Source organism: Chlorocebus sabaeus, chromosome 19, assembly GCF_047675955.1.
Source record: "Chlorocebus sabaeus isolate Y175 chromosome 19, mChlSab1.0.hap1, whole genome shotgun sequence".
Lineage (NCBI taxonomy): Eukaryota > Metazoa > Chordata > Mammalia > Primates > Cercopithecidae > Chlorocebus > Chlorocebus sabaeus.
The window spans coordinates 9,169,281-9,193,519 of record NC_132922.1 but is presented as its reverse complement, the minus strand read 5'-3'; the positions used below and the strand labels follow the sequence as shown (position 1 = coordinate 9,193,519).

Below are 24,239 nucleotides of genomic sequence, written 5' to 3'. Positions count from 1 at the left end.
TTGGCCTCCCAAAGTGCTGGGATTACAAGCTGGAGCCACAGTGCCCGGCCTATTTTGTGTTTTTAGTAGCAATTGGGTTTCGCCATATTGGCCAGACTGGTGTCAAACTCCTGACCTCAAGTGATCCACCTGTCTCGGCCTCCCGAAATGCTGGGATTACAGACATAAGCCACTGTGCTCAGTACTTTTATTTTTATTTTTAGTACTGAGCATTGGCTGGACCTCAGTGCATTAATTAATTAATTAAGTAATTTGAGACAGGTTCTCACTCTGTCACCCAGGCTGAAGTGCAGTGACGGGATCTCAACTCACTGAAACCTTCGCCTCCCAGGCCCAAGCAATTCTCCTGCTTCAGCCTCTCAAGTAGCTGGGATTACAGGTGCCTGCCACCATGCCTGGCTGATTTTTGTATTTTTTAGTAGAGATGGGGTTTCACCATATTGGCCAGGCTCATCTCGAACTCCTGACCTTAGGTGATCCACCTGCCTTGGCCTCCCAAAGTGCTGGGATTATAGGCATGAGCCACTGTGCCCGGCCTCTCAGTACTTTTAAAACTCTACAGATGATTCCCAGGTTGGGAGCCAGTGCTCTTGCAGAGGTTCCCATGATGTGGAACAGCAGGCTTCTGATGCAGCAGGAGCACAGTTGGGCTCCAGCATTGTGCCATCTTGTAGTTACACCAGCAATGGCTCCCCTCCGTGCTTGGCAAATATGGGCATGTGAGCTGCCCATCTCATCACCCTTGCCCTTAATGTGACACAGCTCATGTCAGAAGCTTGATTTAACCATGTAGTTGTAAGTTAACAAAAAAGGAAACAAAAATATGATCTTTCCTCCAAAGTTGCCTTTTCCTGTCATACTTGCTCCCCCTGGTTTCAGCCAGTCATCTCCCCATCCCACTCCTATTCTTCTTACGTTCTGGTATCCAGCTCTGTAATTTCAGTTAAACAATAAATCCTATTGTATCAGTAAGTCTTGCCAGTTCTGTCACTTCTCATGTTTATGGGTCCTCTCACCCACACCCCACTTCACCTGTCTCTCTTACCCTCTTTCAGTTCACCCTCCATGCAGCTATCAGGGGGTTCTTTGGATAAGGCCTGATTCCTTGGCAGGCATTCAAGCTTCTATGACCTCACCATGCCCATCTTTCCCACCTCTCTACTGGCCCTGTCCTCCTTAACACCCTACCTTCCAGCTATGTGTCACCTGCTATTTCTCACCTGATGCCTTCTGCTTTTTATCTTTCACCATCCCTCCTGTGTTACAGTGTGCCTGTACAGTTGCTTCTTGCATGGTGTTGCCCAACTCCACTGCATCATTTTTATCCACCTCCTCACTCTCACTGGGCTGCGAAGAGTGAAACCCCATCTCTACTAAAAATACAAAAAAATTAGCCGGGCGCGGTGGTGGGTGCCTGTTGTCCCAGGAGGCTGAGGCAGGAGAATTGCTTGAACACGGGAGGGGGAGGTTCCAGTGAGCCGAGATCATGTCACTGCACCCCAGCCTGGGTGACAGAGCAAGACTCCGTCTCAAAAAAAATAAATAAAAACTGGGGACAAATATACCTATCTTATAGGTTGTTAGAAGGAGTAAATAGAGTAAGTTTAAAGCATTTACAACAGTGCCTGGCGGTAGGTAGTATGTGTGATTACAGTAAATGCAGGTGTTGGAAGGTACTTGGTAAATGCTGGAAAGACCTTTCCCAAGACCCCTCCCAGCCCAACAGTTAGGTGCTCTGTCTTCTGGTTCTCAGAGTTGGAACTGGACAGCAAGCTGGGGCTCGTGACTCACCAGGCCACTCTTCTGTGTTTTGATTTTCTAGTGCCCAAGGTTGAAGCAATGAATAAAAGACTGGGCTCCTTGGTGGATGAGTTTAAGGAGCTTGTTTACCCACCAGATTACAACCCTGAAGGGAAAGTTACCAAGAGAAAACACGGTGAGGAGCTGAATGTGGACATGTGGGCTATTTTAAAAAATTGCTTTTATGATGGTCTTATCACAGTGGGCAGTATCCTTTCAGAAATATCTATTCACACTCTAGTTAAAATGGCTTTTATCCAAAAAACAGGCAATAACAAATGCTGGCAAGGATGTGGAGAAAAGGGAACCCTCACACAGTGTTGGTGGGAATGTAAATTAGTACAGCCACTATTATGGAGAAGAGTTTGGAGTTTCCTCAAAACGTGAAAAGTAGAGCTACCATATGATCCAGCATACCATATGATCCAGTATGTATCCAAAAGAAATCAGCGTATCAAAGAGAGATGTGCACTCCCATGTTTATTGCAGCACCATTCACAGTAGTCAAGATTTAGAAGCAACCTGAGTGTATCAGCAGATGACTGGATAAAGAAAATGTGGTACACATACACAATGGAGTACTATTCAGCCATAAAAAAGAACGAGATCCTGTCATTTGCAATAATATGTTAAGTAAGCCAGGCTCAGAAAGACAGGTATTTGCATGTTCTCACTTATTTGTGGAATCTAAAAATCAAAACAATTGAACTCATGGAGATAGAGCATAGAAGGATGGTTACCAGAGGCTTAGAAGGGTAGTGGGTAGTGGGTGGGGCATTGGGGGTTGGTGGGGATGGTTAAAATAGAATGATTTAAGATCTATTTGGTAATACAATAGAGTGACTATAGTCAGTAATTTAATTGTACATTTAAAAATAACAAAAGGAATACAATTGGAATGTTTGTAATATAAAAGATAAATGCTTGAGGGGATGGATACCCCATTTATGCTGATGTGATTATTTCACATTGCATGCCTGTATCAAAATACCTCATGTACCCCACAAATATATATACCTACTATGTACCCACAAAAATTAAAAATGAAAAAATTTTAGAAAAGAACCGTCTATACAACCATACATATTTATACATACCAACATACATATTTCAGCACAAAATGGAATAATAATCACATTGTTTTCTAGTTTGCTATTTTTGTTACTCAGCTATATATGTTGCACAGTTACTTATATCCACACTTACCTATCTATCTCATTTTTTAAAAAATGAGGCTGCAGAGTAGTTCATTGGATAGATATACCAGGTTATTTAACCAGACCTGTATTGACAAGTGGATATGCTGCACTGAATATGCTTTTTCCATTGTGTACTTGTGTGAATAGATCCACAGGATACATCTTGCAGTGAATTGCTTCCAAAACAGTGATAGATTTACCCTCTATCCAAGAAGGAATGAGAACGTTTTCCTGTACTCTCACCCTTCCAGGACTTAAGTTTTTTAATTTACAATAAAAATGATACAGAAGTTGGCCAGGTGCGGTGGCTCACACCTGTAATCCCAGTACTTTGGGAGGCCGAGGTGAGTGGATCATGAGGTCAGGAGTTCGAGACCAGCCTGGCCAACATAGTGAAACCTCATCTCTACTAAAAATACAAAAATTAGCCAGATGTGGTGGTGGACACTTGTAGTCCCAACTACCCGGGAGGCTGAGGCAGGAAAATCGCTTGAACCCGGGAGGCAGAGGTTGCAGTGAGCAAGACCGTGCCATTGCACTCCAGCCTCGGTGATAGAGTGAGACACCATCTCAAAAATGACACAGAAGTTACGTTTTTTTTTGTTTTTGTTTTTTCTTTTTTTTAGACAGTCTTGCTCAGTCACCCAGGCTGGAGTCCAGTGGCTCAATCACAGTTCACTGTAGCCTCAACCTCCTGGGCTTGAGTGATCCTCCAGCCTCAGCCTCCTGAGTAGCTGAGACTGCAGGTGCACACCACCATGGCCGGTTGATTTTATTTCTTGTAGAGACAGGGTCTCACTGTATTGCCAAGGCTGGTCATGAACCTGTAAAAGGTTTTCGAAGGAAGGAAGGAATGACTGACCCAGAGTGAGCAACAGTTTTGGGTAAACTGATGGCATTCACACTACTTGTAATTTCCTCCTAGGTATGATCTGTGTTTTATTTTGCACTTTAAATGAAGCTGCCTTATCGAGATAAGTCTTCCCCATGGTGTCCTAGGCTGGCATCACAGCTTTATGGTTAATTGCAGCCCAGATTATATGAGGGCCCCTGTGCCATGTAGCTGGGATGCCACTTGTAGCATTTCCAGTCACTCCCTCCTGACCTTTTCCCCCAGATAATGATGGTTCTGGAAGCAAAAGGCCCAAGGTGGAGTATTCAGAAGAGGAGCTGAAGACCCACATCAGCAAGGGCACGCTGGGCAAGTTCACTGTGCCCATGCTGAAAGAGGCCTGCCGGGCTTACGGGCTGAAGAGTGGGCTGAAGAAGCAGGAGCTGCTGGAAGCCCTCACCAAGCACTTCCAGGACTGACCAGACACCGCGCGTCCAGCTGCCCTTCCACAGTGTGGCCAGGCTGCCTGGCCTTGTCCTTAGCCAGTTAAAATGTGTTTCTCCTGAGCTAGGAAGAGTCTACCCGACATAAGTTGAGGGACTTTATGTTTTTGAGGCTTTCTGTTGCCATGGTGATGGTGTAGCCCTCCCACTTTGCTGTTCCTTACTTTACTGCCTGAATAAAGAGCCCTAAGTTTGTACTATATACCGTTCTTTCGTGTGAAGGAGAAAGGTGTGTATGCCTTGCATCCAAAACTCACTGGCCATCACTTAGCTTAATTTTCTCTTTCCTTGGGAACACTCATCACCACAATGGAAACAAAACAAGTATCAGCAGGGAGGGTGAGAGTGACGGGTCAGGGCAGGTGAAGGTATTTTGGGAATAAGAAGCCCTAGCAGGATTATATTCTTACCCTCTGTCCTCTAGCCTGTTTTTCTTTAAATGTGTCATGTTAAGGTGTAATCAGATTTCTGAAGCAATAAGAAGGTAACACTTTTAGTTCTGGGGCCATTTGGTTCATGAGTAAACAGCAACTCCCTCTCACTGCATTCCTCTTAATGCGACATTAAGTCTTGCAAAAATATACCCATTTTCTGTTGCCCTGAGAATTTGGGTTCCAGAATAAGTGAAATGAAGAGTTATTCCTCTTGTGTTTTGGGGGAGCTGTATCAAGAAGATGAGGAAAGGTCCTAATATTTAAGGAAGGGGAAGAGGATAGGAGTGTCCTTTACCTTTTCTTCCTCTACATCCCTGCTCTGTCCTCCCTGTCTTCTGAAGAATTATCCTGAAGGAAGGAAGGAGAGCATCTGGAATTGCTGGTCTGCTTTTAGGATGTGAGTAAGGGTTTGCAGGTCCTGTGTCCTTCAGGACTAGGATGAGCAGCACCTCGAGGAAGAGAGTGTAGGAGGTGCCAGTTTACTCCTCTTCAGAGATTCTCAGCTTTGGATTCTTGGCTGTAAGCTTTATAGGGTTTTTTTTTGTTTGTTTTTTTGGTAACCTGTTTTTGCTTTTGTTTTTGTTTGAAAGGAGATACTGTATTTTTTTGTATTTCCTTATGTGTGTGGGCAAGAGGGGAAGATAATTCTTCATTAGATGCTTAGAAATTGTTGAGAAATTGGACCATTGCCCTTAAATGGAGCAAGTTTGAAAGCTGGATTCTACAGGGGGTTAATATACCAAGGTAAATTGGAATCACACTAGTCACAGCCAGTCACCTGCAATAGGAGGACAAGGAGTAGCCCCACTGAACCCTTGGTATCCAACCCTGGATGCTGAAGCTACTGAAGAGCAGCCCTGGAGTGAGCCCCAGGCTGGCTTTGCTGTGCACACTACGTGCCCAAGCCTATGCTCCTTTGCCTCCTACTTCCAAAATGGAAAGAATGAGAGTTCAGGGGTCAAACACCTACCAGAGCCAGGTAGGTGTGTGGATGTAAGACAAATCACCCCAGGTCTGTGCTAAACAGCAACAGAGTGATACTTCTCTGTAAATGAATGATGCCTTCTCTGCCTGCTGAACTCCCCACCCAGGAGAGAAGAAATACCATGTTCCAGTGCAATTGGTTAGGCCTTTGGAAGCTCATGAGGCTGATGTAGCAAATTTATGTTTTAGTGCCATCATATATACAAGTGACCTTGGGCAGTTTATGAGGCATTTTTGAGTCTTAGCTTCCACATTCTTATAATAGCGTCACATGGTGAAAATGAGAAAATACATAAAAGAACATGGCACTCTAGGTACAGCTGGCCTTCTGCATCTGCAGGCTGCACATCCATGGATTCAACCTACGTGGATCAAAAATTTGGGGGCCAGGCACATTGGCTCACGCCTGTAATCCCAACACTAGGAGGCCAAGGCAGGCGGATAACGAGGTCAGGAGTTTGAGACCAGCCTGGCCAGTATGATGAAACCCCATCTCTACTAAAAATACAAAAAATTAGCCGGGCATGATGACGTGCACCTGTAATCCCAGCTACTCGGGAGGCTAAGGCAGGAGAATCGCTTGAATCTGGGAGGCGGAGGTTGTAGTGAGCTGAGATCGTGCCATTGCACTCCAGCCTGGGCAACACAGTGAAACTCTGTCTTTAAATAAATAAATAAATAAATAAATAAAACTTGGGGGAAAAAAATGGATGGTTGCACCTGTACTCTTGCTCTTGTTGCCCAGGCTGGAGTGCAGTGGCGCAGTCTTGGCTCCCTGCAACATCTGCCTCCTGGGTTCACACGATTCTCCTGCCTCAGCCTCCCCAGTACTAGGATTACAGGCGCACACCACTGCGCCTGGCTAATTTTTTATTTTTAGTAGAGACGGAGTTTCACCATGTTGGCCAGGCTGCTCTGGAAGTCTTGACCTTAGGTGACCTGCCCGCCCAGGCCTCCCAAAATGCTGGGATTACACGTGTGAGCCACCGTGCCTGGCCAGACTTTAAATTTTGTCATTAGCCGGCCGGACGCGGTGGCTCATGCCTGTAATCCCAGCACTTTGGGAGGCCGAGGAGGGCAGATCACCTGAGGCCAGGAGTTCAAGAGCAGCCTGGCAAACATGGCGAAACCCCGTATCTACTAAAAATATAAAAATTAGCCGGGTGTGGTGGCGTGCACCTGTAATTCCAGCTACTTGGGAGGCTGAGGCAGGAGAATCACTTGAACCCAGGAGAAGGAAGTTGCAGTGAGCCGAGATCACGCCACTGCACTCCAGCCTGGGCGACAGAGCGAGACTCCGTCTCAACGACAAAATTGTCATTATTCCATAAATAATACAGTATGACAATTACTTACATAGCATTTACATTTTATTAGGTATCGTAAATTATCTAGAGTATTATTTAAAGTATCCGGGAGGCCGTGCGTAACTCATATGCAAATACTGCGTCATGTTATATCAGGGACTTGGGCATCCTCGGATTTGGGTATCCGCATGGAGTGCCATGTGGCGCTTGACTTCTACCGCGGCCATCGGGCTTCCATCCGCCAGGCGGCGACATAGCCGGCGCGGAGCGCGGACCTGGGCCTGCGCATGCACGCCACGGAGGAGGCGGGCCGGGTTCCCGGACCTGGGAGCCATAAGCGGGAGGGTCTGGTGGGCTAAGCTGAGCTGCACCGGGGTGCCTTCTGGCCGCCGCAGCAGCTCGAGAACACGAATCCATTTGGCCAAAAGTGAAACAAACACACGGATGCACATATGTCTGTTTACTTCTAGGCCAGGTGCAGAGGGAACGTCTGGAATGGCACTCATCGAAAGCTGCGGTTACGTGGGAAGATGAGCCTTTTACCTCTCAGCGTTTCCCCTTCTGTAATGTCTTGTTTTAATGTCTTATTGAAAACCAGAAGAGGCCGGGCGCGGTGGCTCATGCCTGTAATCCCACCAGTTTGGGAGGCTGAGGAGGGTGGATCACCTGAGGTCAGGAGTTCCAGACCAGCCTGGCCAACATGGTAAAACCCTATCTCTACTGAAAGTACAAAAGTTAGCTGGGCATGGTGGCGTGTGTCTGTAATCCCAGCTACTCAGGAGGCTGAGGAAGGAGAATCATTTAAACCCGGGAGGCGGAGGTTGCAGTGAGCTGAGATTGATTGCTCCACTGCATTCCAACATTGGTGACAGAGCGAGACTGTCTCTAAAAAAAAAAAAAAAAAAAAAAAAGTAATGTGTTATTTAATGACAGAGATAAGTTCTGAAAAATGCATTGTTAGGGAATTTCATCACTGTGTAAACACCATAGAGTATACTTACAAAAACCGGCTGGGCGCGGTGGCTCACACCTGTAATCCCAGCACTTTGGGAGGCCAAGGTGGGCGGATCAAGAGGTCAGGAGATCGAGACCATCCTGACCAACAAGGGGAAACCCTGTCTCTACTAAGAATACAAAAATTAGCTGGGTGTGGTGTCGTGCTCCTGTAATCCCAGCTACTCAGGAAGCTGAGGCAGGAGAATCGCTTGAACCCAGGAGGCAGAGGTTGCAGTGAGCTGAGATTACACCACTGCACTCCAGCCTGGGCAACAGGGCGAGACTGTCTCAAACAAACAAACAAAAACCCTAGATGGAATAGCCTACTATACATACACCTAGGCTACAAACCTGTACTGCATGTTACTGAATACTGTAGGCAACTGTAACACAATGGCATTTGTGCATCTAAACATAGGAAAAGTATAGTAAAAACACAGTATTATAATCTTATGGGACCACTGTCATTTATGTGATCTGTCGTCGACCAAAAACACTGAATGCACGACTGTGAAAAAGTAAGCACTGCGTAAAATTCCACCATCCAAAAATATAAAACTGCTTCAGGGGTGGTGATAAGAACACTGGACTAAACTGGGAGAAATGACCAGCCCAGGATGCACAGAACAGGTCCAACTGGCCAAGGTGGCTCCCAGGTTCCCCCTGGTGTGCTTCTTGCTGGAGCAGGGGTATATGGGTCCAAGCTGGCGAAGAGGGGATCTATTCTCACTTGACCACTATGGTACCAGTTATTTGCACCTTGGAAGATTTCTCAAGCTGAGGTATTAGGCTCTCAAGGGACTTATCTTTAAGATAGTAAGTAGAAGAGGCAAGTGAGGGGGCAGTGGCTTTAGTCACCAATACCAGTCCTGCATGTGCCAAGGGTTGGTTACTAGAAACCCTGATTCCCCAACAGTGATTCTCAATTGGGGGTGATTTTACTGCCGGGGGCATTTAACAATGTCTGGAAACGTGGGGGGCGCTGCTACTGCCACCTAGTGGGTAGAGGCCAGTGATGCTACTAAACATACAGCACACAGTACAGTCCCCACAACAAATTAACCAGCCCCAAATGTCAACAGCACAGAGGTTGAGAAAGCCAGTTCCAGTGACAGCAATGCTCCAGTTCAGTCTGTATGACGTTTTGAACTGCCAAGGCAGAAACTACCTGGTAGGAGGAGACAGTTCTTCCATAGCCTTCTGGTAAAAAAGTCTAAGCTAAGTGGCCAGGCGTGGTGGCTCACACCTGTAATCCCAGTGCTTTGCGAGGCTGAGATGGGTGGATTACCTGATGTCAGCAGTTCAAGACCAGCCTGGTCAACATGGTGAAACCCCGTCTCTACTAAAAATACAAAATTTGCTGGGCGTGGTCGCGCATGCCTGTAATCCCAGCTACTTGGGAGGCTGAGGCCGAAGAATCACTTGAAGCCAGGAGGCAGAGGTTGCGGTGAGCTGAGATCGTGCCATTGCACTCCAACCTAGGCAACAAGAGTGAATCTCTTTCACAAAGGAAAAAAAAAAGTCTAAGCAGCTATCACCACTCTAGTAATACTAAGTATGTCTTCTTTACAATTTTAGCCGGATACTAAGAATCAGGCACTGCCATTCTGTCATCAAAATGGAATAGATTTATTAGGATGCTCACAAGAATGGAGAACACATGAACTAGCACTCTCCTCATGTGACAGAGAGTACATCTAACCCACAGGGTGGCACCACACAGGGGAAGGGCTCTCAGAGCTGGTGCCAAGTGTCCACCAAAGAAAGTCCCATTCACCAGAGAGGTTGTTTCCTTGGACTCCATCATCTCTGTTTATAGCTACCCGCCAGGTCTCCATGATCTTCCTGAAATCCTTCATGCCAGCACCAGTTCATGCTCTCTGACCTTGTCACTCCCGACTCTTTCAAGACCCAGGTCAACTGCCCCATGGCTCACTCACCCAGGCCGCCTCTGGAATCCTGCAGCACATCTCTTTGGTATGCTGCTGCCCTGCCACCCTCAAGGCCATGGTTGGGGGTAGGGGGAGAACATCAACATCACATTACCAAAAGCAAACAGCAGGGGTACATTAATAAATGACACTTGGACATAGCCAAACAACCTCACAGAACACATGCTTCCTCCCCCAAATGATACATAATCGCCCAAGTGCAAAGGAAACCCCATGATCACTTTAACACATATGAATGATTCTGTGTGCCAGGCACAGGGATACTTAATAAATGGTGTTTAATTCCACCACACTCTGCACACAATAGGAAGCTAGTGGCTGAAAGATCTCTATCCTGGCTCCATCAGCTTTTTCCTGGCTCCTTCTGCCTTTCAACGGTGCCACCACACTGCTTCTATCTGCTCTGAACACTTGTTCCAAAAAGGGAGGATAAAAGGATGAAGGATGGCAGAGGGAGGGAGGAAAGGAAGGGGGAAAACAACCCTGTAGAACACAACAACAACAACACAAAAATCCAGAAACAAGATTTAGTACTACAACATTTTATAACAATAGAGAGTAGCTGAAAATACTACATGCTAACACAGACAATATGATACACAACCTCAGGGGGGCAGGGAGCACGTGGCAAAGGCCATAGTTTAGACTAAGAGCCTTTCAATGGACTGCTGAATGGATTGGATCTGCTGTTTCAGCTGCGAGCCCTCTTTGATGGTGACAGAACAGGCGATGACAGGCCTGGAGACCCCACAGGCTCTTCCCAGGGCCTGCTTGGAGCGCACAAACACGTAGGGCACGTTCTTGTCTTCACACAGCAGTGGGAGGTGCAGAATGATCTCCAGTGGCTCGGCGTCTGCAGCCATCACGATGAACTCAGAGATGCCCCTGTTGAGGGTTTTGGTGGCTGTGGAGAGAAGGGCGTGAAGCTAATAGGTGATGTGGGCTTGGGCAGGGCAGCCACAACAAACTGGGAAGAATGCCTAGGCACACACAATTGTGTGTGTCCTAGACCAGCCCTGGGATATGATAAAGGATTCAAACATCAGTCAGTCATACACAATGGCCTTTTCTCAAGCTCTACATTAAACCCACCACTTATCCTCGAATCACGCCCTGAATCTGACCACTTTTTTTTTTTTTTTGAGATGGAGTCTTGTTCTGTCTCACAGCTGGAGTGCAGTGGTGCAATCTTGGCTCACTTCAACCTCCGCCTTCCGGGTTTAAGTGATTCTCCTGCCTCAGCCTCCCAAGTAGCTGGGATTACAGGCACGTGCTGCTAATTTTTGTATTTTTAGTAGAGACAGGGTTTCACCATGTTGTCCAGGCTGGTCTCGAACTCCTCACCTCAAGTGATCCACCCACCTCGGCCTCCCAAAGTGCTGAGATTACAGGTATGAGCCACAGTGCCCAGCCTAATCTGGTAACTTTTTTCTTTCTTGGTTTTTTTTTTTTTTTTTTTTTGAGATGGAGTCTCGCACTGTCGCCTGGGCTGGAATGCAGTGGCGCAATCTTGGCTCACTGCAACCTCTGCCTCCCAGGTTCAAGTGATTCTCCTGCCTCAGTTTCCCAAGTAGCTGGGATTATAGGCGCCCGCCACCACACCCAGCTAATTTTGTTTCACTATGTTGGCCAGGCTGGTCTCAAATTCTTGACCTTGTGATCCACCCATGTTGGCTCCCCAAAGTCCTGGGATTACAGGCGTGAGCTACCATGCCTGGCCCTGACCACTTCTTTCTACTCCTCTGCTATACTTGTCCAAGTCACCATCATCTCTTGCTTTGTCAACTGCAAGAGTTTCCACAAACCCCCACCAGCAAGTAGTAGTTTATTAATAAATTAGTACTTCTTAAGGTATCGCTGCCTGAGAGTCAGAGTTTTAATATCTCAATCTGCCATAATCAATACTTCTAGAAAGCTCACCCCACATGGGACTCACCATGCAAGTTCAACACCCCACAGCATCATTTCAGATGCATACTCTCCTGATTGCTTGCCTCTGTGGCTCAGTGCGAATACTCTGCATTCATGTTGGAGTACTTGAGAAGGGCACACACTCTAGAGCTACACTGCCTGAGTACAAATGCTGGCACTCATTCTTGTTACACAAATGACCTTGAGCAAGGTGTTTAACTTCCCTTACTTTTATCATCTATAAAACAATTCTACCTAATAGGATTCTACCTAATAAAACAATAATTACCTAATTCTTTTAAACCTAATTCTAATTACCTAATAATTCTACCTAATAGGATTCTTGAAAGGATTAAACAAGTTAATAAGAATGAGGCTGGCGTGGTGGCTCACACCTGTAATCCCAGCACTTTGGGAGGCTGAGGCAGGTAGATCGTCTGAATTCAGAGTTTGAGACCAGCCTGGGCAACATGGCAAAACCCCATCTCTACTAAAAATATAAAAAATTAGCCAGTTGTGGTGGCATATACCTGTTGCTCCATCTACCTGGGAGGCTGAGGTGGGAGGATCACCTAAGCCCAGGAGGTCATGGCTGCAGTGAGCCATGATCAATGCTAATGCACTCCAGCCTGGGCTACAGAGACCCTATGAAAAATAAATAAAAATAAACAATAATAATACCTGATACATGGTAAATGCAAAGCATGTTCATTTCTATTGATATTACTATAGTTTATTCACCCTACAAAAGTCATAGGAGTGACTCTTTTACAGTGGCTTACACTGTCTCATGTGATCTCCTAGTACCTCTCATCCCCTCACTTAGTTCCAGCCACACACCAGCCTCCTGAGAGTCCCTCAAGCACGCCTTTGCACCATGCCCAAAATCGTTTCTTTCCAACACCCTCATCTATTCAGTTCTCTGCTCAAACTTCAGCTCCTCAGACAGACCTTCTCTGAATACTCCATCTAAAAAGACCCACCACTGCCATTCCTATCCCTCTTCTCTACTTTATTCTCTTTTACAGTATTCTTTACCACCAGGCATAAAACCTATGTCTTTCTCCACCGGAATGTACACTCCAAGAAGGCAGACTTCGTTTTGTTCACCAATGTGTCACCAGCATATATACATGTGCCCGGCACACAGCAGGCAATCAATAAATACGGCAAGAAAGAATACCTGACACTGAGGCAGAAGTATGGAAAATTGCTACATCTACCTCCCTGAACTCCTAGTAAGCACATTCTGAACTGAGTCACTGAGACTGAGCATCTCCATTCAAGGATCTGTGTGCCTAGCACCATGCAAAGTATAGCAAAAGGAAATAAGGTTGCTCTGTGTCCATGAGTCCTCATCTACCTGAGGTGTAAGAATTCATGTCCCTGCCCTGTCAAGTTGACCTGAGGGCATCAAGTGAGAAGAGACACCTCCCAGGAGAGCTGGTGAGTCACCCTACAATGCCCCACTGGCCACTGCTATACCAGGCACTGCAGTTACTGCAGTGTGACGAGCAGGGAGGAAAGAGTACCACGATGAGACCCGGAGAGTCTACTTTATCTTCCTTCAGCAACACAGGTAAAAGCGATTATAATAGTTCTCCTAAATCTCAAACACGGTTCACAAAATCTCTAATGTTTCCATTAAAAATCTTCAACGACAAAAGAGTTCTACCACATCAAACTACCAGCATCTGTTAAAATGAGAGTATTCTGGCGGGGTGTGGTAGCTCACGCCTGCTGTTATTCCAGCACTTTGGGAGGCCGAGGCAGGCAGATTGTCTGAGCTCAGGAGTTCAAGACCAGCCTGGGCGACAGAGTGAGATTCTGTCTCCAAAAATGAAAAATAAAAAATAAGGCTGGGCAGCCAGGCGCAGTGGCTCACGCCTATAATCCCAGAACTTTGGGAGGCCGAGGCGGGCAGATCACTTGAAGTCAGGAGTTCAAGACCAGTCTGGTCAACATGGTGAAATGTCATCTCTACTTGAAAAAAATAAAAATAAAAATAAGGCTAGACACAGTGTTTCACGCCTGTAATCCCAGCAGCGCTCTGGGAGGCCAAGGCAGTGGATCACCTGAGGTTAGGAGTTCGAGACCAGACTGACCAACATAGTGAAACCCTATCTCTACTGAAAATACAAAATTAGCCGGATGTGGTGGTGCATGCCTGTAATCCCAGCTACTTGGGAGACTGAGGCAGGGGAATCACTTGAACCCGGGAAGTGTAGGTTGCAGTGAGCTGAGATCCTGCCATTGTACTCCAGCCTGGGTAACAAGAGCGAAACTCTCAAATAAATAAATAAATTAAAATTTTAAAAAACGAACACAGTGAGAGTATCCTATATATCTCTGGGCAGAAGTATCATGCACACATAATTATTCCACTGAAAAACAGCTGTTTTTCTTTTTTTACAAAGGGAGGTGGTGCTTGCTTCAGCAGCACATATACTAAAATTAGAACAATACAGAGAAGATTAGCATGACCCCTGCAGAAGGATGACATGCAAATTCGTGAAACGTTCCATGTTTTTGATTAATTGCATCCAAAAAAAAAAAAAAAAAAAAGGGGAGAGGGGTAGGCAATGTTTCTGGGAACCAAATGAAATTCATGAATGTTAAGTATCCATCATATAAGGGATGCTAGAAAGCATTAATATCCCTTTCCTTCTGATGGCTCTGGAGAGGTCATACAGCTACTATACAAAGTCTCTACAACTGCTTTCAAATGGCTCAGCAAAAATAAAATTCATTTATAGAGTGAAAAAGAAGGTAAATGTGGCAAAATGTTAATAACTGGTGGGTCTAAAAAAAATTCTTAGCCCATCAGCTTTAGCATCTAATGCCAAAGACCTCCTACTGGTTGTAGTCAAAAGCAGCTAGCCCTCCTCCTCCCAAATTGGAAATCTAGACCAGAGGCCCCACATGGAAACAGGTGCCTTTAACATTCTCCCAGAGCACCTTGTGGCTGCCTTACCCTCATTGGCTCCTTTCCGAAGCTGCTTATAGTTACATGACTGCTGAACGAGATCCAGTAGTTTCTTGGTGAGGTGGGCATCGGCAAGGGGATAGGCCTTTGGATTCACATCGGCCTCAGTCTATGGGGGAAATAAAAATATCAGTCAAATTGAGCCAGAAGTTTTCCTACCTGAGTCACAAAATACTAATCAACAATTGAGACACAGCAGGCAGGTGCCCTGCTCCCCAACCCTCAAACACACAAAACACCAGGTAGTTAACAATGGCCTTTCCACTCCTACCTTCGAAAAAAAGGAAATACAGTATTAGGAATTACACAGTTCAATAAAGTATACTAAAGCTCATATACTTTTGTCTTTCTTCAGCCAAATGTTTCATAATATTACAGCAAATGGATTACAAATGGGCTCCCATGGCTCAGCATCCATTTGAGTCCATGGGTAATCTGTTTCTATTTTTTAGACAGAGTCTCACTCTGTTGCCCATGCTGGAGTGCAGTGGTGTGATTTCAGCTCACTGCAACCTCTGTCTCCCAGGTTCAAATGATTCTTGAGCCTCAGTCTCCCAAGTAGCTGGGACTACAGGCGTGCACCACCATACCCGGCTAATTTTTGTATTTTTTGTGGAGACAGGGTTTCACCATGTTGGCCAGGCTGGTCTCGAACTCCTGGCTCATGCCTATAATCACAGCACTCTGGGAGGCCGAGGCGGGTGGATCACCTGAGGTCAGGAGTCCATGGGTAATCTTTAAATTTGAATTTCCATATTCCACTGGAATTTACTGAATCAATAAGATATAATTTACAGTAAATGTAGCACAAAGTTCTCTTTCCATTCCCCATTCTATATGCATATCTTCTGTTCAAACCCCTGGTTTCCAACACACCAGAGTATTTCCTCACCTACTCTACAATAAACACAAAATGGTTCCAAAATTGCTACATCTATATACCACCTCTACCAACAAACTGACCAAAGTCAAAATTTATTTTTGTTCTTAGGATATATCCTATTAAAGTCATCCAGTGACAGGACTGTGTTCAAAAGTTATTCAAATTAAAATTTTCCTTGTGGTTAGCAATTTGGTATACAAGTAGGTTTCTTTCGTTTGTAGTCAACTTGCTTTAAATTTTATTTTTCAAATATGTAAAATATCTTCATGGTTTAAAAGTCAAAACTATGCTAGTGATAGCAACTCAGTGTTTTGACAACTGGGAAAGGGAAACAATCATCCTCTGTGCCTTTCCTAAATGCTGTATTAGGAGGTAACCAGATGAGAAGTACCTCTTGTATCACTATTCCGCCTAATAAAGAGGGAATGGTACACTTAAATATCACCAACTTGCAACCCTTATTAACTAATTAATGGCATTTGCAGTTATGTTAAAAATCCTTACTTTATAAATACATACTGTAATACTTATGGATAAAATGACGTCATTGAGATCTGTGTCAAAATAACCCATGTAGGGGCCGAGCGCGGTGTCTCACGCCTGTAGTCCTAGTTACTCGAGAGGCTGACGCAGAACAGCTTGAACCCAGGAGGCGGAGGATGCTGTGAGCCGAGATGGCGCCACTGCACTCCAGCGTGGGCGACAGAGTGAGACTCCGTCTCAGTAAATAAATATACATCCATGTACGGAGCAAATTGGGTGAGTGGTCTTCCTTTTCCGCGCCTTCCATCGCATTCCCACTGCTCCAGTTAACCATTTCATTACTTTCATCTCTCTCTCTTCTTTTTTTACAAACACATATTTATGTACAAGGATATATTCATATTATAACGCAGGTGCGGCCCCGCATGTCGCCATCGAGTGTAAGGTGCGAATTGCGAGTGACTTGCTGCGGCTACCACCTAACCTCGGCCTTGGAGGCTAGACACAGGGTGGACGGCAGTCGCTGGAGACGGAGACTGCCAGGTTGGACCACTCATCTATAGCGCCTGTCTCGGTGGTCTCCTGCCCGACACCGCGCGCCTGCCTTTTTCTCCTTCAATTTTTTTACAGCTTTTCTGACATTGCTGGACCACGCCTGCGGCACCGCGGCTCTCGGGAGGTGACCCGTGGGTAGGGGCCCAGTAGGAACACTCACCATAGCGTCTGTCTTGGTAGCCTCTCGCTGGACACCGCGAGGACACCACGCCTGTAGGTCCGGATGGTCTGCTGCCCCGCACCGCAAGGACACGGATGCCCCGCCCCCATGAGCAGGAAGTGACGTCACTGCCGCCAGCGGAAGTGACGTCCAGGACCAGCCTGTACACCCGGACTCCCTGTCTTCTCCCTAACTCGTTATCTTAGGCGAACCTTTCCTGGTCCCAGGACAACTAGGAGAAATTAGGTGAAGGATGGAGGAGTTCTCTAAAGGAAGGTGGTTGGGGGAGGTCGAGGGAAGACCTCCATATTATTTTTCTCTTCCTCATACATTTATTTATTTAGAGACGTAGTCTTCCTCTGTCGCCTAGGTTGGAGTGCAGTGGCGCCATCTCGGCTCACTGCAACCTCAGCCTCCTGAGTACCTGGGATTACAGGTGACCGCCATCACGGCCAGCTAATTTTTGTATTTTTGGTAGAGATGAGGTTTCACCACTTTGGCCAGGCTGGTCTCGAACTCCTGATCTCAGGTCATCTGCCTGCGTCATCCTCCCAAAGTGCTGGGATTACAAGCGTGAGCCACCACACCTGGCCATCCTTTCTTTTTAATGTCTATAGAGCGTGTCTCCTTCATGTTACTCACTTAAACCTTTTCTTTTTAGAGACAGGGTCTCGCTCTGTCACCCAGGCTGGAGTGCTGTAGTGGCATCTTGGCTCACTGCAACCTCCTCCGGGGTTCAAGCAATTCCCCGGCCCCAGCCTTCAGAGTAGCTGATACTACAGGCACGCACAACCACACCCGGCTAATTTTTTTGTATTTTTAGTGGAGGCGGTGTTTCACCATGTTGGCCAGGCTGGTCTCCCAACTGCTGACCTCAAGTGATCCGCTTGTCTTGGCCTCCCAAAGTGTTGGGATTACAGGAGTGAGCCACCGCGCCTGGCCTTATTTTTTTGATTAATCTTTATGAAGGGGACTTTCCTGGGCTCAAGTGGTCCTCCTGCCTCAGACTCCCAAGTAGCTGGGACTACATGCATGCATCACCACGTCTGACTCATTTTTTAATTTTAGAGGCACTGTCTCATTATGTTGCCCATGCTGGTCTTGAACTCCTGGCCTCAAACAATCTTCCTGCCTGGGCCTCCCAAAGTACTGGGATTACAGGCGTGAGCCACTGTGCCCAGCCCATTTATATATTTTTAATCTTTCACTATTATATAAATGCTATAATGTCTAATCTCATCTATACCTAATCTATATTATGTTTCATTCAGTATATCTGTAAGATAAACTCCTAGAAGTGGGATTAATGAGTCAAAAGATATAATATGCATTTGTAACTTTTATATCTACTCCAAACTGACCCTGTACAGGGTTTAACAACTTGCACACCCGCCAGCAATGCATGACAGTGACGAATTCCTCAAAACTTTGATAACAGTGTCAAACTGAACTGGCTTCGTTGCCTGGGGTAAATATCTGGGGTTTGTTGTCTTGTGCCAAGAAAATTTAGGGCATGGACACACAGGAGTTTAGGAACAAGGTTTTTTTTTTTTTTTTGAGATGGAGTCTTGCTTTGTTGCCCAGGCTGGAGTGTAGAGGTGCGATGGTGCGATCTCGGCTTATTGCCACCTCTGTCTCCTGGGTTCAAGCAATTATCCTACCTCAGCCCCCACCAGTAGCTGGAATTACCGGTACACACCACCATGACAGGCTAATTTTTATATTTTTTAGTAGAGACTGGGTTTTGCCATGTTGGCCAGACTGGTCTCAAACTCCTGACCTCAGGTGATCTACCTGCCTCAACCTCCCAAAGTGTTGGGATTACAGGCATGAGCCACTGCGCCTCACCAGGAGCAGAGGTTTAATAGGCAAAAGAAAGAGAAAGAACAGTTCTCTCGGCCGGGTGTGGTGGCTCAAGCCTGTAATCCCAGCACTTTGGGAGGCCGAGATGGGTGGATCACGAGGTCAGGAGATCGAGACCATCCTGGCTAACACGGTGAAACCCCGTCTCTACTAAAAAATACAAAAAACTAGCCAGGCGAGGTGGCGAGCGCCTGTAGTCCCAGCTACTCGGGAGGCTGAGGCAGGAGAATGGCGTGAACCCAGGAGGTGGAGTTTGCAGTGAGATGAGATCTGGCCACTGCATTCCAGCCTGGGCGACAGAGCGAGACTCCGTCTCAAAAAAAAAAAAAAAAAAAAGAACAGTTCTCTCTGGTGAGAAAGAGGGGCATCAGAAAGGAAAAGACCTAGTAGTATGCTCTACTTTCTATTTCAGCAATTTCTCCTTTTGTTTTTTTCTTTCCTTCTACTTTCTTTAGGGTTATTTTGTCTTTGTGTGTTTTTCCTACCTTTTTAGCCCCTTTCTCCCTAGCGTTAGCATCGTAGGCTCCAAGTGATACTTCCATTATATCTTTTCATTTGTTTCTTCCCCCCTCTGCCCTTGTCACTTATGCTCTGGTATGTGGTATTTTCATTATTGTTCTGTTCCATTTTTGAATTCCTACTACAATGTGTGTGTGTGTGTGTGTGTTTTTTAAGAATTTCTTTTTTTTTTTTTTTTTTTTTTGAGACGGAGTCTCGCTCTGTCGCCCAGGTTGGAGTGCAGTGGCCAGATCTCCGCTCACTGCAAGCTCCGCCTCCCGGGTTCACGCCATTCTCCTGCCTCAGCCTCCCGAGTAGCTGGGACTACAGGCGCCTGCCACCTCACCCGGCTAGTTTTTTTTTGTATTTTTTTTAGTAGAGACGGGGTTTCACCGTGTTAGCCAGGATGTTCTCGATCTCCTGAGCTCGTGATCCGCCCGACTCGGCCTCCCAAAGTGCTGGGATTACAGGCTTGAGCCACCGCGCCCGGCCATGTGTGGTTTTTTTTTTGGAGACGGAGTCTCGCTCTTTTGCCCAGGCTGGAGTGCAGTGGTGCGATCTCAGCTCACTGCAAGCTCTGCCTCCCGGGTTCACGCCATTCTCCTGCCTCAGCCTCCTGAGTAGCTGGGACTACAGGCCCCCACCACCACGCCCGGCTAATTTTTTGTATTTTTTCTTAGTAGAGATGGGGTTTCACCGTGTTAGTCAGGATGGTCTCCATCTCCTGACCTCGTGATTCGCCTGCCGTGGCCTCCCAAGTGCTGGGATTACAGGCATGAGCCACCGTGTCCTGCCTCCTACTACAATTTAAAAATCTGATAGTTTATATTTTTCATTTCAAAATACTTTGTTACTAATTTTTAACTTATTTCCATTTGGGTAGGGCAAAAATGGTATGTAATATTAACAATGTTAAAATTTGCAGGGCTTGCTTTATGGCCAATTTTCAAAAATGTTCCATGTTTGAAAAGTGTATTCTGAACTGGCTGCAGTGGCTCAGGCCTATAATCCCACCAACTTGGGAAACTGAGGCTGGGGACTGATTGAGGCCAGAAGTTTGAGACCAGCCTGGGCAACACAGTGAGACCCCCAACTCTAAAAATATTTAAAAACTTAGCTGGGGCAGTCTAGGCACAGTGGCTCACACCTGTAATCCCAGCACTTTGGGAGGCAATGATGGGTGGCTCTCTTGAGGTCAGGAGTTCAAGACCAGCCTGGACGACATGGTGAAACCCCATCTCTACTAAAAATACAAAAATTATCCGGGCGTGGTGGCAGGCACCTGTAATCCCAGCTGCTTGGAGGCTGAGGTAGGAGAATGGCTTGAACCCGGGAAGTGGAGGTTGCAGTAGGCTGAGATACCGCCACTTCACTCCAGCCTGGGTGAAAGAGTGGAACTCCACTCAAAAAAAAAAAAAAAAAAAAAAAAAAGAATTACCTTTTTGTTGTTGAGACAGGGTCTCACTCTGTCACTGAGGCCAGAGTGCAGTGGCATGACAATAGCTCACTGCAGCCTCGACCTTCAGAGCTCAAGTGATCCTCCTGCCTCAGCCACCTCAGTAACTGGGACTACAAGTGTGGGCCACCACTCCTGGCTAATTTTATTTTATTTTATTTTTTATTTTTTGAGATGGAGTTTCGCTCTTGTTGCCCAGGCTGGAGTGCAATGGCACAATCTCAGCTCACCACAAGTTCCGCCTCCCGGGTTCAAGAGATTCTCCTGCCTCAGCGTCCCGAGTAGCCGGGATTACAGGCATGCGCCACCGTGCCAGGCTAAATTTTGTATTATTAGTATAGAGACAGGGTTTTGCCATGTTGGCCAGGCTGGTCTACAACTCCTGACCTTGTGATTCGCCCGCCTCGGCCTCCCAAAGTGCTGAGATTACAGGCGTGAGCCACCGCACCCGGCCAACACCTGGCTAATTTAAAAAAAAAATTGTTTAGGCTGATCCCAGCTCTTTGGGAGGCCGAGGCAGGCAGATCACTTGAGGTCAGGAGTTTGAGACCAGCCTGACCAACACAGCAAAACCCTGTCTCTATTAAAAAACAAAAACAAAAAATAGCTGGGCGTGGTGGTGCATGCCTGTAATCCCAGCTACTTGGGAGGCTGAGACAGGAGAATCGCTTGAACCCGGGAGACAGAGGTTTCAATGAGTCGAGATCCACCTGCCTTGGCCTCCCAAAGTGCTAAGATTAAAGGTGTGAGCCACTACATCCGGCCATACAAATATGTTTTATTTGCTACTACAGTAGGGATTTTATTTTTTTTTTGAGACAGAGTCTTGCTTTGTCACCCAGGCTGTAGTGCAGTGGCACGATGTCAGCTCACTGCAACCATTGCCTCTCCGGATATAGTGATTCTTCTGCCTCAGCCTTCTAAGTAGCTGGGATTACAGGTACGCACCGCCATGCCCACCTAATTTTTGTATTTTTAGTAGAGATGGGGTTTCACCATGTTGGTCAGGCTGGTCTTGAACTCTTGACCTCATGATCCGCCCACCTCGGCCTCCCAAAGTGCTGCGATTACAGGTGTGAGCCACCGTGCCCGGCTGGAAATTTTGGTTAATAATTTATCACCTTTTATTTTATTTATTTATATTTTTTGAGACGGAGTCTCACACTGTCACCCGGGCTGGAGTGCAGTGGCGCGATCTTGGCTCACTGCAACCTCTGCCTCCCAGGTTCAAGCGATTCTCCTTGCCTCAGCCTCCCAAGTAGCTGGGATTACAGGTGCCCGCCACCACGCCTGGCTAATTTTTTTTGTATTTTTAGTAGACAGGGTTTCACTATGTTGGCCAGGCTGGTCTTGAACTCCTGACCCCATAATCCACCCGCCTCGGCCTCCCAAAGTGCTGGGATTACAGGCATGAGCCACCGTGCCTGGCCCTGTCCCACATTTTAAAATAGATATACTTAAAAATATTACGTGGAACCCCCAAAGTACATACAACTATGATATGTCAATTTAAAAAAACTTCTAAAATTGCTGTTGTGGCCAGGCGCGGTGGCTCAAGCCTGTAATCCCTGCACTTTGGGAGGCCGAGATGGGCGGATCACAAGGTCAGGAAATCGAGACCATGCTAGCTAACACGGTGAAACCCCGTCTCTACTAAAAAATACAAAAAATTAGCCGGGCGAGGTGGCGGGTGCCTGTAGTCCCAGCTACTGGGGAGGCTGAGGCAGGAGAATGGCGTGAACCCAGGAGGCGGAGCTTGCAGTGAGCTGAGATCCGGCCACTGCACTCCAGCCTGGGCGACAGAGCGAGACTCCGTCTCAAAAAAATACAAAATAAAATAAAATTGCTGTTGTTTCCAACAACCCATTCTCTGGAAATCAGGATCCTCAACTCTCAATAAATATCAAATTCATAAAAGAGGAAAACTTCAGGAATCTGAACAGCCATCAAATACCTAAATGTTTCACTATTAGTAAACAAAAAGTTAAACTCAATTTTAAAACCAAACTACCTAGCTTATAAACACTAATTGAAACTTGCTTAGGGTGTATTTATTCGCCTTTCAATTTCTTCAGAGGTTAAATAAATTCATGAATGATAGCATACCACCAGCCAACCTAAATCCCTACCTAGCGTGATCAGTTTGGTTTCCCTGTACACCAGACAGCCAAAACTTGCAAGGTTTTGATTGGACAACAAATACTGCGTGCTCACTCTGTGCCAAGCATGAGGACTAGATGTTTAACATGCTTTATTTCATCTGATCCTCACAACATCCTCATGCACTGTCATCCCCATTTTACAGTTGAGGAAAACTGCAAAGTTCAACCTGAGACCATCCAATTCCAAAACGTTTCAGGGAACTGCATAAAAGCGAGCACTGAGTTTGAAAGCTTCGAGTTCTAGGCTCAGCCACGTACTAAGCTTCAACATGCACAGGAGGAGGTTTGGGGGGAGTGCTACCGCCGGGATCCAAGCTCCGCTGGAAGGATTAACTATAGAAGTTACAGTGCTTTGCAAATTCTTCCCTCCTCACCAAGTGCCAACCAAAACGACTACGCCAGGACACACGTTTTAAACTTTCCCTAGATATTTAAAAGTCAGAGACGACCAAGAGTTCAGAGACGCCGCACGTGGTGCTACCAGACTTCTGGGTTTTGAAGCCACCACCTTGCGGGAGAAGGCCTGGACTCACTCCAGGCCGTTGAGTCGCGCTCACTTCATGTTCCCCACAGCCCCCAAACGCCAAAGTCTCCTCTAGGTCCCTGGCGCGTGTGACTCGCGGCGAGCACTAGGCGCACACCCACAGGAGATCTCCTGGACCCCAGCAACGGGGGTGGGGTGAGGTAGGGTGGGTAGGAGAGGTTGATCCGAATCCCAGGGTCCCACGCCATCGTAGATTTCGTACGAAACGAAACAAGGGGAAAAAAAAGTTGGAGCCAAATTTTCTTCACCCAACTTTTTGCCCTCTCCCACGTGGGTTGGTCTCTTTCTCCCTCTGGGCCATGCCCCCTCCGCTCGCCGCAGACCTTCTGCCACGCAAACAGATCGTGCGGCAAAGCACCACAGCAGCGGGGATCCTGAGGTTTCCTGAGTTCTAACCTCGAGTTCTAACCTCGGGCCAGGCTGTTGGGAACCCGCGGCTGCTGGAGTTCTAACTCAGGGCCCGGCGGTTAAGACCCAACGCCGGCGGATGAGACGGCGCAGGGTCTAAGCCTTCATCTAACAGGCTAGGGAGTGAACGCAACCCCGAGTCTCCTGATTCCCGGTCCCTTGGCCGGCGCACGCACTCACCATGGCTGCTGTTCCGCGGGCTCGGCACTCCTAGGAGAGCGCAGCCGACTTCTGAGCAGCGTTCGCCTCCACCGGAAAAACTCACTGAAGCAGCAGCGGAAAAGGCCCCGCGCGGCAGGAAGCAAAGATGACGCTACGCAAGC

The 24,239-nt window shown here is 46.8% G+C and overlaps 2 protein-coding genes and 1 non-coding gene across 4 annotated transcripts in view; 2 read left to right on the top strand and 1 right to left on the bottom strand.

The window, feature by feature from the left end:
• Positions 1-4,536, top strand: part of XRCC6 (X-ray repair cross complementing 6) — a 44,489-nt gene extending 39,953 nt beyond the window's left edge. The window contains exons 12-13 of the mRNA XM_007975919.3: positions 1,823-1,936; positions 4,117-4,536. Of these exons, the coding sequence (XP_007974110.1) occupies positions 1,823-1,936; positions 4,117-4,310 (308 nt within the window). The 3' untranslated portion in view covers positions 4,311-4,536. The remainder of the gene's footprint in view (positions 1-1,822; positions 1,937-4,116) is intronic.
• Positions 4,537-10,533: 5,997 nt separating this feature from the next.
• SNU13 (small nuclear ribonucleoprotein 13) lies at positions 10,534-24,239 on the bottom strand. Of its 2 annotated transcripts, none has more exons than XM_007975921.3 (3): positions 24,097-24,239; positions 14,893-15,013; positions 10,534-10,911 (listed from the first exon to the last, which is right to left on the bottom strand). In XM_007975921.3, the coding sequence occupies exons 1-3, from the start codon at positions 24,097-24,099 to the stop codon at positions 10,649-10,651; spliced, it is 387 nt and encodes a 128-aa protein (XP_007974112.1). In that variant the 5' UTR covers positions 24,100-24,239; the 3' UTR covers positions 10,534-10,648. The 2 variants fall into 2 exon arrangements, with proteins under 2 accessions (XP_007974112.1, XP_007974114.1); XM_007975923.3 differs by lacking the exon at positions 24,097-24,239 and adding an exon at positions 16,986-17,212.
• On the top strand, positions 14,343-14,449 carry LOC119627491 (U6 spliceosomal RNA). The gene has a single exon (XR_005243677.1). It is a non-coding gene; the product is annotated as a U6 spliceosomal RNA (small nuclear RNA).